The 15,953-nt window shown below is 36.5% G+C and overlaps 2 protein-coding genes and 1 long non-coding RNA gene across 5 annotated transcripts in view; 2 read left to right on the top strand and 1 right to left on the bottom strand.

Moving 5' to 3' along the window:
• Nucleotides 1-7,594, top strand: part of CCDC18 (coiled-coil domain containing 18) — a 28,462-nt gene extending 20,868 nt beyond the window's left edge. The window contains exons 23-25 of one of the 3 annotated variants that reach the window (XM_061379309.1): nt 419-556; nt 6,447-6,515; nt 7,569-7,594. In XM_061379309.1, the coding sequence (XP_061235293.1) occupies nt 419-556; nt 6,447-6,476 (168 nt within the window). In that variant the 3' untranslated portion in view covers nt 6,477-6,515; nt 7,569-7,594. Of the gene's footprint in view, nt 1-418; nt 782-3,428; nt 3,693-6,446; nt 6,516-7,568 lie in introns of those variants that run through there. The other 2 variants (XM_061379310.1, XM_061379311.1) reach the window with 2 other exon arrangements.
• Nucleotides 436-14,042, top strand: LOC133226139 (retinol dehydrogenase 8-like). Its single transcript, XM_061379320.1, has 7 exons — nt 436-556; nt 6,358-6,515; nt 7,569-7,734; nt 8,924-9,099; nt 10,170-10,263; nt 11,942-12,125; nt 13,225-14,042. The coding sequence occupies exons 2-7, from the start codon at nt 6,419-6,421 to the stop codon at nt 13,456-13,458; spliced, it is 951 nt and encodes a 316-aa protein (XP_061235304.1). The 5' UTR covers nt 436-556; nt 6,358-6,418; the 3' UTR covers nt 13,459-14,042.
• Nucleotides 8,907-10,733, bottom strand: LOC133226143 (uncharacterized). The gene is made up of 3 exons (XR_009729416.1): nt 10,580-10,733; nt 9,532-9,675; nt 8,907-9,036 (listed from the first exon to the last, which is right to left on the bottom strand). It is a non-coding gene; the product is annotated as an uncharacterized LOC133226143 (long non-coding RNA).
• Nucleotides 14,043-15,953: the final 1,911 nt, after the last annotated feature.

Here is a 15,953-nt window from a genome sequence, read left to right as displayed (position 1 = left end):
TAACAAAGAGCAGTTAATTCTATGAGAAAGTCTGGTCCTGGGGCAGAGTAGCTCGCCAGGTTCAAACTAGAAGAGTAAAACTGGTTCCTTATTGTAGGGACAGGAAAGAGTGTACCTAAATAATGTACAACCAAAAATATATTATGTTTTTCAATTAAATAATTAAAATTTAAACTTTTGCAGGGACATACCAGTATAGAAATGAAATTATTTCTTTTACTTGATATGCTATAGCACCCAAACTGCTTTTCTAATGAAGGAAAATGTTGACAAAATAAATATAAACTAAAAAATTGACAAGGGATTCCAAAGTCAGAGGTAATACTCATGGTATTGGTGAGTTTTGTTTGTTTGGAGGGTTTTTATTGTTCTGAATTCAGTAAAATATCTGTTCTGATTTAATTGCATTTCTTGTTAGATTGAGAGCTTAGAGAAGAAACTCCAGCGTTGCAAAGATGAGCTTCGTGGAAAGGAGTTTGAATTGCTCCAGAGAGATCAAGAAATAAATCAGCTGAAGAAAAAAATTGAAAGGAAACAACCAGAACCTCTTGAAAAGGTAAAATGTTCCCTGGACACACAACAAATGATACATTTTTAATGCCATTGCCATAACTGCCTAGCAGAAGTGATATGGTGTCTCTTTAGAAGTGTCATTACTTCTCCCCAAGTAATTGCATTTTATATCCTGGTGTTTCCTGAATCTTAATCCTCTAAAGTTAAGCCAGTTTAATGATTTAAAATAACAAACTTAATGGCACACTCTTAATTACCTGCTTTGTGAGGAACTCTGAATATTGATTATGTTTAGTTAACCCCATGTTCTGGACATGGTCTTCCCTAAAATGAAATGAAATAATATGCCGTATGATGACAGCTTCTTATGACTTGGTTATCTGTCCTGTGAAAATAATTGCAACAAAAGAGCACAGAGATCTAACATGCTTATAGGAATGAGAAAAGGAAATTTTCTGGCTTAGTGAACGGGAACATGCAGATAGAATAAAGTTTTAATTTATGAAGTGATACAAATCTGGTTTTGGGGCATGAATCACTCTCTACAAGTACAATGCAATTTGAGATAAACAGGCTTTCTGCAAAAGTAAGTTCAGTCAAAGATGCTTGCCAACTAGAGGTAAACACCAAAACTGAACTGGCTCCTGCCATTTTGTTATGCTGCATTTGGGTGTTGTTTCTTTCCCTAGGTTAAGACATCAGAGAAGTCTCCTTTTTATGTAGACACCAAAGGTTCTTGGTCTGTATTCTATGGGGACTTGGCTGTGTTACAAATGAATATGAAGGTTCTTTCACTGCAAATTAAAGCAATGTCAGTTTTTCTATCTTGATTTCTGTTAAAGGTTATTTATGACAGTCGAGAACAGGACAGTGCCTATGCTACCCTTCACGCTTATCATTAACATATTGCCAACTTTTCCTAGGACTTTGGGGAGGATTCTGAAGGATTTCCTAGCTGGCCCCTGTACAACTGCTGACTAGACCCTTCCTTTCCAGACAGGTTGTCTTGTCACTATATTTGCTAAGGAATGCCACATAGAGGGCATCATGGAAGAATGATATAAGAAAGTCATTGAAAATAGACCTACCCCAATCATGTTCCTTTAGAGACTTGGGATGAAGTAAATGAGATTTCAGGTTTATTTTCATTATAGTAAGTGGATAAAACACTGGATTTTGGAAGTATTCTGCATAGAGTATGAAGTACATAGCAGAGGGGTTCTAGCTCCATTTAGATTATGATATGGTTGCTTCTTTGTTTGCAAGTTGAGTATATTAACATGATGTAAGAAAAGACTTTCTCTGTTAGCAACACTCTGCATACTGACTGACCAGTCTTCCACAGAAACCTTTTGTCCTAGTTCTAACAACTCAATTGCCTAATCTATCTGGGGAAAAGGGGTGGTGTGTGTGTAGAGCACTGTGTCTGTATGCTTTGCCTGGGGGTATAGTCTGTCTCATTCTTTTTCCTCTGGTCCATTTTGCCCTTTTGGGATCCACAAAATGATCAAGTCACGGATACTGTAGTTGAATTGTTCTTTGTTCTCACTCTGCTTTAACTTGCAGTGAAGATCTTGTAACAACACAGCATTCTGCTACCCTTAGTTGTAAGTATTCCAAATAAAGGAAGAGGAAAAATCTTTCTGAACATTCAGAGTGGCCATTTCACTTTTCTGTGAAATTGAAATAATTTCTTAAGAAAGAGATTGGCTTAAGCAAATTGATCTTATGCGGCCCCAGTTTCTTACTGAAATGAGAAATGAAATTGTGTTAAAAATGGTAAATGAAGTTAGAAAAGAATTGGTGCTTACAAAGACCAGTTTTTAAAAAGGGTAATTTTTACCATGTTTTTGTAAAAATATACGTGTATAAAAATAATTAAAAGTTACTGTCATAATCTTTCCTTTGTTAGCTGTAAGCTGCTTATGTGCTACCGATGGATATCTATGTGCTCTATTTATAGCATTCCTTATGAAGAATAATATTAAGCTGAACAAGTATAGATACAACATAATCACTTTGATATTTATAATTAACAGAAGCCATGCTATAATGGGATGTTATGCAATATTAGTGGCTGGTATGGCCTCTGTTGTGCTACAGTACTGGCTAACGTAAGCATAGCTGCTGCATATGGTATACTAGAGAGACTGGTTGTCTGATCAGCTAAAACTCCTGTTTGGTGTTTATTTGCAAATGAACTGTCAAATATTTAGGTCCAGCATATAAGCCTGTTTTTCAAAGGAGGGGAGTGAGGGCTGAACCTCTAGAAATAAACCAAAAAACACCTACCTCCAACCACAAACATACTGTGTTTGCCTACATTTATTTCTGTATCCTTCAGAAAATCCAACATTAATGTTGATAAGATTTTCTCCATTTGTATTGGTAGAAATCATAGGCTATTTTCCTCTTGATGCTTGGTACAGTTGATAGGGGTTTCACAAACACTTCCTGAATGCTCAGAAACCAAAATTGTTAGGAACTTAAGTATGAGAATACAGTTCATGCCTTAAGCCTTCCACAGAGGAGTTATCTCAAAAGACATTGCTCCTTCAAATGGTACATTTTCACAGCGTTTTGTATATTAAGATATTTTTTCCCTTCAAAACGTTCTGGATCTTATTTTCCTACTTACCTACTAGAACTTAATATATGTTGAAAAATGTGTACATTTTACTGATTTTGTAAGGAAATGCACTTCAATTACAGGAAAAGAATGCATTAGTTACTTCAGTCTGGGGGGCAGAAATTGAGGAAGAAACCACGAATTTGAGACCTGCAGCTAGTTTTCTTGAATTTGTAAGATGAATCTTAATATTGAAAAGTAAGATCTTGGTACAAATGGATTTAGATATGGTGAATTGAATGCAGGAGTTTAAAGGCAGCTTCTGATTACAGGTATTTTTTTTCAGGGACAAGACTTGTGAAGGAAAGAATGTTGCTCATTGGACGCAGGAATGCTGTTGCTGGCAACATAATTGTGCACTCAACAACATAATTAAGCATTCAAAAAGGAAATATTGTATTTGTAAATGATGAATATGGTTATTTGTACTGAAACAAATTGCAACCTTTTTTACTCTTTCAACTGTTTCTGAGATTATTGCCTTGATGTTATTATTATTAACATCTTGATTTATTTTTGAGAAATAAATTTTAGTTTTTAAGTATCTTGAGTTGCAGGAATTAATATTGGCTCTTATTTTTTCTCAAAGACTTTAAACTGTGTACTTGTGTTTCACATCCAACTTAAGAGCACAATGGTATTACCATACAAACAATTTTTGTTTGGGAATATGAATTCTCCTCCCTCCCCCAGTGTTGCAGACAAAATATCTTATTAAAATTGACCTATTTGTAAGATGTTTTGGGACACTGTTTGATAATAGACACTGGCAAAACCTGTTTGCTTTACTCCAAACCGTATGTTCCATTATCTTTAAGATGCAAATGTGTGTGGGAGAGGGCCATAAAGTTTGAACTATTTTTCTTTTTTCCCCAAGCTAAAATCCATCCAAAAATGACTATTGATTAAATTGTCATCATAACTGTGCATTCTAAAGCATATTTATTTACAGTTTTCCAAAAGTACTACACAATTTAGCTGGTAGAAACTGGACTAGTGGGCTCAGTTTTTAACACTTTCATATTCACATAAGCATCAGAAACTGCAAATACGGTTATGAGGCCTAAATCTGAGTCTGCTAAATGCAAACATGATTTATGTGTATTAAGACATGTGATTTGTACTTTAGAAAATCAAGCTAGTAAAGTTATCTGACATAAAGCAGAGGAAGAGAATTGAATATTTTGCAATTTAAAGATAAGGCTTAAATTAAGTATTTTGTATATTAAAAGTGTATCTCAGGCATCAAATCTATCTGTTGCATTTCAGCATCTCTGCAGGTGGAAGTGTGCTAAACTCCTTGGGTAGCAAGTAGGTGTTTCACTACCTACCTGTTATGCAAATATGTTCCACAAATACAACTTTTAAGTGGTTATACAAAACCAGGCACCTATTTTGCTACATCTGACAAGGTCAAGATGCACTCATCTAAAGTATTTCTGCAGTTTCAGATTATTTATTTTGCTGTTATGAGAATTACTATGTAGCAAAAGAATACTGTGTTTTAAATCAAGCTATTTGTTTCTCTACATAACAGTAAATGAAATACATTACAATTAGGTTGATCAGTGTAATAACTGAAAAATATTAAACTACTTTAATGTTTTCTTTTCTTTAGGCGCATCCATTTTCCTTCAGGCTAGAAATCTATGCATCAAATTTCAGAGAGTTTTTTAAACACAGGAACACGTAAGCCCTTCAAACCAGGATTTCAAGTGGAAAATGTAACCCATCTGTAATTACAGTTGCATCACAACACTACTGGTATTCCACTCCACTAATGGAGTGTTGCATAAAGCATCGCTTGCTCCACCTACGTTGACTAAATATAAATGTGCATGAGCAGCAAAAGCAATTTGCTTGATATCTGAATCAGCTAAACAGCATTTGCACTGAAATTGTGTGTCTGGATGCCACCTTCTGTGGTAAAACTGTGGGTCAAACTGATAAATAAGTAGAACCATAATCACATTTTTCTTTGAATAATTACATTTTAACTTTGAATGCCATCTTGCTGCTTTGTTGCTTGCCTCAGAAGTTAATTATTCCACTTACACTGGTCAAGTGAATTTGTTTTGGAAAGGAGGGATATTTGTATATTTTTTTCTCTAACATCATAATATCACTTAAATTTTTCTATAGTCTTACTTTTCTTGTGTTACCAACCAACTTACATGAATGTGAATACTGGAATGCTAAGTTAATTCTTCTGAACTGCATTACATTAACATGGGGTTACTGAATCCTGGAAAACATTTATCTGCTATAATGGCATTGCAATTAACTGAATGCTGTTCTGAAGGCTAATTGCTTATTGAAGCGGTTCTTTTTCTGTCACTCAGGATGGGTTATAAATTTCACCAGAGACTGGTTTTCTTTCTGAATGTAGCATGCCCACAGTTTCTGTATGTTAAATCGACAATTGCACAAAATTGCCAGTCCAAATGTCCATTTAATTTAGAGTTTATACACAAATCAGTAGAGTATTTTCTCCAAAGCTAAAACTGAATCAGACATCATGCTAGTTCTGACACTAGAAAGTGTTCAAAGAGGTTACAGATCCAGTAGCAAGGATACAGTGGAGCTGGTCTTCCTGGCTATTCCCCACTGCCAGCATACTTGCTAACTTTTCCTATTCTTGGTTGGGAACAGTGAAAAAAAAAAAAAAAGTGAGGAATCTCTGTAAAAACTTGTTTCTGTAAAAATCCACATATGGTTTTTCAGTTTACTTTTTCTGTAAATCCTCTTAGGACTCTTATAATAGTAAAGCATCAGGGAAGAAATACACTTATCATTCTGTTGCAGAAGAATGAGGAGGGTGCTGTAAGTGTATTAGTCTGAACACCTTAGGAAGAGGGATCCCATTTTGGGTGTCGTTTACTTTCAATAGATGGGAGTGGAAAACTTGACACTACAGCCCGGTTGGAATTGTGGCAAAGCTTTTCCTGACTGTAGTATGCAAACTGGTTATTCCACAACTGAAAAAAAAATCCATGTACTTAACAAATGTCTCATTTTAAAGATTAATCAAATTTTGTATTAAATATAATCCATGATGATAATGCTGATTATCAGCTCATGCAGGAGCATCTGCTTCTAGTTTTGTCTGGTTGGAGATTATCCCTTAATCATGGAGGGTCCAGGTGTGCATTTTCAGATTTGTTGACTCAGGAAAGCTGGAGATAGCATTAAAGGCCAATTGCATTGTACTGTAGCTACAGTTAGGTTGTTGCTCCTCTGAACAAGAGCTGTTGTTTGCATCACCCAGTGAAAAGAATGGCAAGAAGAAATGTCCTCATTACAGGTTGTTCCTCAGGAATTGGACTGGCGTTAGCAGTAAAAATGGCAAAAGATGAACAGAAGAGATTTAAAGGTAACTATCTGTTATTTATCTTTATAAAATCATATTCTTCAAGGCAGTACTAATGTGTTTCTCTTTGATTTAACAAGTGATTGTATTCAGTTTGCTGACTTGTTTCTTTTTACTTTCCCTCCTACTGCCAAGAAAATACAATACAGTGAAAATACACTGCTTTCTCTAAGGAGATGGTATTTCTGTATATGTATTGCAGCTGAACAGCTACTTGAACTGAATGGTTCACAAAACAGTGTAAAAAAAAATAGCTGTAAATGTCTGTACCATGCTACCTTGGATATACATTCAAAGCTGTAGTTAGTTTTCCTTCTGTGTACTAAAATCTTTGTTGAATGAACGTACATACCCATTTGAGGACCAGAGCAATTCATGTAGGAAAAGAGTTCTTATATTTGCAGTTTTTTCCTTAAAGCACATTTAAGAAAATTTTAAGCACATTGTAAGGAAATGGATGGCAATGGATGGCAAGACGAATACAGCAATGTGTGGTAATTTAGTTTTTCACACTTATTCTCACAGTATTTTACTGCTAACTGACTGAACGCAGATTCATAGTTTTCTGTGTAATTAGTAACAATAATGATAAAACTCATTTCTATTTTGAGAAGATGTTTTTTGCCACCTAAGGAAGCATCTGCCTTCCACTATTTAATAAACATAAAGTTGTTCTAAACATGTTGACAGTGATTTAAAAAAAAAAGATATATGAAATCTAAAATTAGGTTCTAGCTACCTAAAAATGATTCAGCAGCGTGACTTGCTACCCATTATTTAAATTTTGGTGGTAATATTATCTTCATACACTTCATGTATGAATTAAACAGCAGTTTAATTATCCTTTTGAATTTCTTCACAGCAAAAATTTCCGAGACTTCCCAAACTCTGGGATATCAGTAACAACATATGTTGAAATAAATTCTTTCTACTTTAAGTTTTAATCAGCACTTGTATTTAACATATGGATGTAAAATCAATATTCTTTAATATTTCTCAGTAAGACTGAACAGAAGAGGTTTTATTTCTGGTAACTGTTACTTCTGTGTGTTGCAGTGTATGCCACAATGCGGAATCTGGCCAAGAAAGAGCCACTAGAGGAAGCTGCAGGTCGAAGGCTGGGTAAAACCCTGGAAATTAAACAACTGGATGTCTGTGATGAGCAGTCTATTAAAGCTTGTGTGAATAGTATCCCTGACAGAAGGATTGATGTCCTCGGCAAGTACTTGGTGTCTGGGCTATAAACAGATATCAGTTTTCTATTTTGCATGATCTTAAATACCCTAGAGAATTTCCATTAATGTGGGGTTTTTTAATACTGAAATACTTATAATTACATAGTGTATTTTGTTCGAGATTCCTAAGACTTCATGAAGACATGAGTGGATTAAATCTCACTGTGCTTCTGTGAAGTAGGGAAGCTTGTTTTCCCTGTTTACAAAGGAGAAACTTGCACACAGGGAAGTATTTTGGATAGAATTACAGTTTTCAGTAAATGTGAGAACTTTTGCCTAAATTGGCGTCTTCATGTACAAGTTTTCTGCCCTATCAATGAAGCATAGCCCTATTTACAATGAAGGCAACAGCTCTCTGTACTAAGAAAGCAGCAGCATCTGGTAATTGGCAAGTAAAAGAAGAACTGCAAAGAAAGTAAGGGTACTTTCATTTTGTATTGAAATTTGTAACTGCACTGTGCAAATCATTCAACAAGAGGTATTTCCATAATGGTGTGCTAAAAATTAATGTATCTTAGATGGGAATTGCTTACACCATCAACTATTAAATCTTCTCTAATAGAAAATTATGGGCCTGCCTTTATTTTGATTAATTATTAAAGCACTGTTTAACAAGCTGCTTCTGCAAACTGTATCGTACTCTGACTTGGCATACTAGTTGTAGTGCAGAATGCCAATTCTAGCAATCATTCCCCACTTAAAAATATCCAGGAATAAAAATGAATGGAAGTGTGGTGGTTTGGGGATTTTTGTTTCTTTTTTTCTTTTCTTTTTTCCCCTCTAAGATGTGAATGTTAACAAAACAAAAAGCAGACCGTAGCTTTTAAATTCTTAATGTTGAATCATAAACAAAACAGATAATTTTTTGGCTCATTTTCCTGTAGCATTTTCATGATTTTAAGAAACAGGACTAATCAGAAATAAATTTGTTAAAATGCAAGATATCAGATAATTTAAATTGTATTAAAGGCATAACTAAAAATAAAAAATATGGAAGTCGAGTGTATTTGCAAAATTTTAGTGACAGAATAACATATTTTAATCCTGTCTGTATGGATTATTTAAGGATTATTTAATCCTTAATCCTCATTTTACTTTCAAGTACTTTCCAGTAAAGACTGAATTAATGTTTACTGAGGTTGTTGCTCACTGTTGTCTACCATTTTGTGCAGTTAGCAATGCTGGAATGGGGCTCATTGGACCTATTGAATGTCAGACCATAGATGAGATGAAAACTGTGATGGATACCAACTTCTTTGGACTGGTTCGACTCCTGAAGGAGATTTTGCCTGATATGAAGAGGAGAAAGAGTGGACATATAGTCATAATAAGCAGTGTTATGGGAATACAAGGCAAAGTTGCTTTTTTTGTTCTTGTTTTCTATTTGAACTAAGAATTTACTGTTCAAAATCTAAGCTTACCTCTTTATTTTAAAAAAAAGCATATCTAAGTATTGTGCTTTGTAATGCTGAAGTTCTGATATAAAAAGCACAGCACTTAGGTAAACCTGATAGTTTTTATGCATCAAGGTTGTATGTTGCTACACAACTACTCCCAAGACATTTTAACAACAAAGCCCTTAGAGTCAATTGATACGGGTTTTTGGTTTTTTGCTATAACTCCTTTAATTTATTTTTATTATCAGGAAAACAGGGCTTAGCATTACTTTTCTTTTCCTATTGGAAAGAATTAGTGGAAAAGATTTTGAGGACAAGCAAACATGCTTACTACACTCCGAACAATAATAATGGAATAGAATCCAATCATATTGTGGACAACTTTACCTTTTTGTAAAGTCTCTCCTGTCGTAAAACTACAGAGTCTAATTTTAGTGACAGATGAGGATGTTCTCACTCTTGCAGTCCATTCAGTCTAGCTGTATTTGTTTCAATTATTATAACAGTGGCATTGATTTTACCTGGATTATTCTGGTGAGCAAAGGTCCGAAGTCAAACTTCAAGAGCTGTTATTGTTTAATATAACACTTACCATCCATTAGATGGATTGATGTAGTAGTTTTGCTAAATCACTCACATGCAAGCTGGATCTCTTGCATAATCTCATCTCTTGCGTTGCTCTCAGGTTATGTGTTTATCTATAGCCTATTAAAGTTTTGCTAATGAATAATGCAGATGGTGTTGTATGTTCAGACACTTTCATGTCTTAGACTACAAAATATTTAATACCATCCCCAGGCGATCATCAGCTAGGAGGAGGAAAAGCATTGTTCAAGCATTCTTTCTTAGAATAAACAATTTTGAGAATATAGGCAAAAAAATCAGTATTTAGATTCAGTATAAACAAGGATTTTTCTAATGTTTGCCCTGCAAGACTAGACATTTTTTGAAAATAGAAGAGTTTTTTAAATTGTTAGTGTGTTGAATGCAGTCATGTTCTCAAGGTGTTTTGTTTGCACCATCAGGTATCTTATTTAATGACGTTTATGCTGCATCTAAGTTTGCTGTGGAAGGATTCTGCGAAAGTTTAGCTATACAAGCGCTCAAGTTCAAACTGCAGTAAGTATTGATCCACTGGGGTGTATTTGTATTTTATATAGTTGTAAATAAATTCAGAGCTAGCAAACAAATTTTTAAAGCTTGCTGCTATCCAGGAGAAACAGATTGAGGAACCCTTGGAAATAGTATATCACAAAAGGCATAGAAATGTCCATGTTCTTCACACTATGTATGCAAATAAAAATGTCTACATGATAAAATAAACGTTCTCTTGGACCGTTAAAAGCTGTTTAGGTTTGGGTAAGACATAGTTTATGTAACACTTCTGAAAAGATTCTTGTGTACAGTATCATAGGAATAAAACGATAATACCAACCTGTAATATTCTCCTTTAGAAAGGATAATAGACTTCTTAAGCAATTCACAGAAAAGGTCAGGAACTCATCATAGAGAGTGGGCAAGCAGAAATCAATCAGAAGGAAACACAGGGCAAGATACCTATAATGACAGGAGATGGAAGGAAAGTGAGAAGAATGTGGTGTACTACTTAATGTTTAAGACAGTATTTAAGAGACTGGTCCTCCTGTTCATCATCTACGGGACTCTGGGGTTTGATTTGTCACATGTATATTCACATTCATGTAATTCTGCTGCTATTCTTTGTGAGATGTCCCACAATTGTTAAATATGTCACATCCAAGCATTTAGCCCTTGTGCTCTGGGAGAAGAGACAGCTGCTTCTTGGAAATCCCATGATTTCTGAGACAAAACGCCATCCAAACTGAGCAGCATACTGCTCTGAGAAGTCTGGAGGGATTTAAAACAAATATATTGTAATGATAAACAGGGTATACCAGAATTCATAGTAAGATTTCAATAGTATAAGGTAACAGCAAAAAGGAGGTTAAAAAAAATGAAAGTAGAATGGAAAAAGTTTAAGGTCTGGTGTGAAGAATGACGCAAGAGGAAAGGCTTTAATTCCAGCTGCAGCTGGAATTCTCTTGTCAAGGTCAATACCTTCATTTAGTCCTGAAGAACAGCCTGATCAGAGCTCAAGTCTAGGAAGAGGTCCTATCCCAAAGACTTTGATAAAGAGTGGCTGGAAGTAATTGCTGCCTGAGAGAAGAACCAGGAAAGAACTGACTAGTAACTGTATTTCAGTGATTTGCTGTAATACACTACCAACCCAAAAAAGATTTTCCAGATTTGGCAGCAGCAAAATTCTCTATATTGTATTTCATTACAATAAAGTGGAGGGACATTGCATGATGTAACACTGATAGCTTGACAAATCCCCCACGTCTTTGAACTACTTGTAGTATTATTATGGGAAAGCTGTAACAAAGAAAGGTAGGATTTTGGTCAGAAAGTAAGGAATTTTGTTATCATCCTTTAATATTTTTTTTCTTAATATTTGATGTGTTCTTGTGGATAAATCACCCTTAGATTCCACATCTGTGAGACAGCAAGTAACAACTGCACTCGCTTCTGCCACAAATTAAGTTACAGCACTGCACTGACATTTAAGCTCTCCAGATTTCTACTACTACATGTGGATGGGTAGGAGCATGAGAGCAATGACGTAGCATGGCTTCCCTTTACAGAACGTCCTGTTTAATATTGCTTGCTAACATGTACACACAGTACAACTCCTCAACGTTCCTTTTTGAGAAGGATAGAGGGGTGTATTTCCCATGGAGGATAGTTGATAACCACTCTATCATTGCTTTTTGAACAGGTTAAGTTTGATTGAACCAGGCCCCGTAGTTACAGAGTTTGAAAGAAAAGTGTTTGAAGATGGAATGAAAATGGATCTTTCAGCTGCAGATCAAGAAACAGCTGATATGTTTACTAATATTTACCTTAAAAATTACAAACAAATATTTCAGAGCCTGGGACAAAGTGCTGAAGAGGTCGCAGAGGTAGCTCTTCAACAATTTTCCATCTTCCTTTTTTCTTGATTTTTGTTGTTGCTGTTGTTTTCTTTGTAATTTACAAAAGCACTGGTTGACTGGTGGGTTGTTTTTTATTTTTTTTTTTGATAGAAGCATTAGATTTAATTAAATGTAATTGACACAATTTGAAATGAATTTTAAAAAGGTAAGAGATTCTGAAGAGTTTTAAACCAACCCCTTTAGAATATTAAAAGAATGTTCATTTTGAATTATTGAAGACCACTATTAATGGTAGTATAAATCCCACTGATGTCAAATGCACTTACACATCATCTGGTGAAATCTTAACATGCTGCAGTGTTACCATACTCCTACACAGGGTTCCAACCAGTAGCAAAAGCTGCTGTTCTCTCTATCTCAGTCATAATCCCTAACGTGAAATTCACTCAGCCACCCCAGACCACCAAAACACAACAGAAGATAAATGGATGTGGTTTCTGGTGCTTGAGGCTTTCTGCAGGAAGATAAATTTAGGCAAAGCTGAGGAAAAGGACACTGATTTCAGGTGTTTGCTGCTAAGGAATAACTCCAGTGTCAACTGAATGTTCCCAGATCTTGCTGCAAAGTGCATGGTTCCAATCCTTACCCAGTGAACTGTGAGATAAAGGATCGACCTATTGTGGGCATATAAACTTAATTTTGGAGGACTATTCAGGATACTAAGGTGTTATCACCATGGTATACATAAACAGAAATAGGACTAAAAATAAGTAAGAAGTATGCATGGCCTTGAAAACCATAGAATCACAGAATAGTTAGGGTTGGAAAGGACGTTGAGATCATCTAGTTCCAATCCTCTGCCACGGTCAGGGACACCTCACACTCGACCATTTTGCCCAAGGCCCTGTCCAGCCTGGGCTTGAATACTGCCAGGGATGGGGCATATTTAATATAAAGTATTTTAAGAAAGCATTGTAGTGACATTCTAACAAAACTACATACAGGATTTTACATCATTTTAGCACTTTATTCTTCCATTTTTTTCTCTGCTTAACTGAAAGCTAGGCTTTTATTTTATTTTGTTTGGTAAAGATTCTTTAACAACTCTATTTCTCATTCTTGACAGCATACAGTAAAGGTAATTCTTGCAGAAAATCCACCTTTTCGCCATCAGACCAACACCTTGTACACTCCAATGACAACTCTGAAATACGCAGATCCAAATGGAGACCTACCCATTGATATATTCTACAAAATGGTTTTTCATCATGACAAAATCTTCAATGCAAGTCTTAACTTTATCAAATTGCTCAGGTGGAGAAGTAGGAAGAGCTTTGACCTGGGAAAAACCTCAGAATGAGATTATATCATGCAAATTGGAATTGTTGTAGCTACGGACAACACAGTTTATTCAAATGCCTTTGCTCTGTAGTTGTGAAAAGGCATTCAAAATGTTTGAGTTTAGCTAAGATGTTTAGCCAAGATATTCAACTCAATAAATTTATCTTGAACTTTACAGTTTGTAGAACCTTGAAATTAAAATACCCTAACTATAGGTTTATTCTGTTTAGTGTTTGCTTTATAGAGAGATCTGTTTTCATGGGAACATTAATATTGACTGATACTTGCATATTCAGTATTAACCCAATCCCCTTCACTTACTAGAATATAATACATACAGAGATGTGCACTTTATGTAATTATTTAGATTCTGAATACCATAAAATATTTTATCTTTTTGCTTCTTAAAACAGTAGTAGTATAGTAATCCCTCATAATAGTATTTTAATTTTCAGAAATCAGGTCTATTTACCAGTAACATAACAGAAAGGACTATCAATCTTAAAATGTCACAACTAAAGTATTTATGCATGTATATATGTTATGATGTTCTGAATGCTTCATTTATATGCAATGGTTACTGGCATATTACATATAGTGGACAATAAAATGTGGGCTTTTTAAAAAAAAAAAAATTTAAAAATAAAATATCTTCTTACTGTCTAGGTACTATTTTTTGGAAAAAATAACAAAACAGCATCAGTAAGAAGTAATTTAAATCCGTTAAATGCCTACAGTGCCTTGAGCGACTGAAGCTGAGCCACAGGCTCTCCTTTCCCAAGCTATCATAACAGGTATGTATTAAACCAAAATGCTAGCAGGAGGTGGAGGTCTTTTCCCTCTCTTCCTTTCACCTTAGTCCCACAAATCTCCTGAGGCTGAGCTGGAGCCTGGGTTTTGGCACTGTTCCTGCACAGCATTCTTGTTCTCTGACCTCCAGCTTTGCCCTGGCGCTGCCCCAGGCGCCCCTCGGGCCTCCGGGCTGCAGTTTCTCAGCAGCTTCAGGAACAGTCCTTGTTCCAATGAGAAAGCCCAGCTGGAGCTCACTGGGGATACAGGAACTAGCTTTATCTTTCCCCCAGTACTTTCTCACTAAGTCTAAATCTAATTCCATGCTGGGACTTGCAGTGGCCTGCCTCTCCCCAAAGGCTGGTTCCGAGGAGCCAAGCAGCAGCCCCTGCATAGGCAGCTCTCCAGGGAATGCTTGGCTTGCTTTGCAGTCATGACCCTTTTGGTGAGGCCCAAGGTGTAGGGGTGCGGAGGCATCTCTCTAGGACCTTGACATGGTTTAAGCCCAGCCACCACCGAAGTACTATCCCTGAGGGATGGGGAGGAGAATCAGGGGGGAAAAAAGGAGGTAAAACACTTGAGTTGACGTAAGAACAGTTTAATAATTGAAATACCAATAACAAAAAAATAAATAAATAAAAGGAAATAGAGAGGAATACAACCAACCAGCCAACTGCAGGCACGCACAATACAATTGCTGTCCAGCCTGGTCTGCCAGCAGTGGTCAATCCCTTCCAGCTAACTCCCCCCAGTTTATATCCTGAGCATGCCATGCTGTGGTACGGAATGCACCTTTGGCTGGTTTGGGTCAGCTTGTTGTGGCTGTGCTCCCTCTTGGCTTTTTGTGCTCTTCCTCACTGGCAACATATGAGAGACTTACAAAAAGTCCCTGACTGAGAGTAATCACTGCTGAGCAATAACTAAAAAACTGAAAAATCCTTGACTTAGAATAATCACTGAGCAATAACTGAAAAGTCCTTGACTTGGAGTACTACTGCACAAGAACTAAAACATCAATGTGTTATCAGCACTGTTGTCAGACCAAAGCCAAATCACAGCACTGTACCAGCGACTGGGAAGAAAAATAACTCTATCCCAGCCAAAACCAGGGCAGATCAAGAGGCAGGGGGAGGTGCTCAGCGGCCAGTACCCACAGCAGCCCCAGTGCACAACTGGAGGCCTCATCTATGTCCCAGTTGTAACTGAAACCTCCTTCCCCAAAATACCAGGCTGATGCCTGCACCCCAAGTTCAGTGCATGGATGGGGGAGAGGTGGGAATAGCAGCTATGCTGCAAGTGGGGAGGCAGGAGTTAAATGACAGTAGTGCTGTTGTGGCTGAAGGGAGCATGGCCACTCATTCTCCTGCACCCCAAGGTGCAGCCAGAGACCTTGTCACTGTCCTGTTGTGGGTTAGGGTTCAGTGCACGGTTATGGCTTGGGCAAGAGCAGGAGCACATCAGTATCACACCTGCATGTCTGTCTCCAGCCTGCAGCTTCGGCTTGGGCTGTGCTACTGGTTTTTTTGTCTTTCCAGTACTGATTCGGAGAAAACTCCAGGAACAAACTTGCCAACGTTTTCAAGTTGACAAGCAGGTATTCTTTATTGCGGCACCAGGAGATACGGGGGATAGCTCCTCCTAATGTGTGTCACTGTACTGCCATGCAGGCCATCCTTATATAGTCACTGGGCATATATACATATTTATGAGGCTACACATGAATTA

Source organism: Neopsephotus bourkii, unplaced genomic scaffold (genome assembly GCF_033783945.1).
Source record: "Neopsephotus bourkii isolate Nb327-2 ecotype Australia unplaced genomic scaffold, CSIRO-AGI_Nbou_v1 NB_1768, whole genome shotgun sequence".
Lineage (NCBI taxonomy): Eukaryota > Metazoa > Chordata > Aves > Psittaciformes > Psittacidae > Neopsephotus > Neopsephotus bourkii.
Note: the sequence above shows the minus strand (reverse complement) of the source record. Positions and strands in the feature narration are given on the sequence as shown.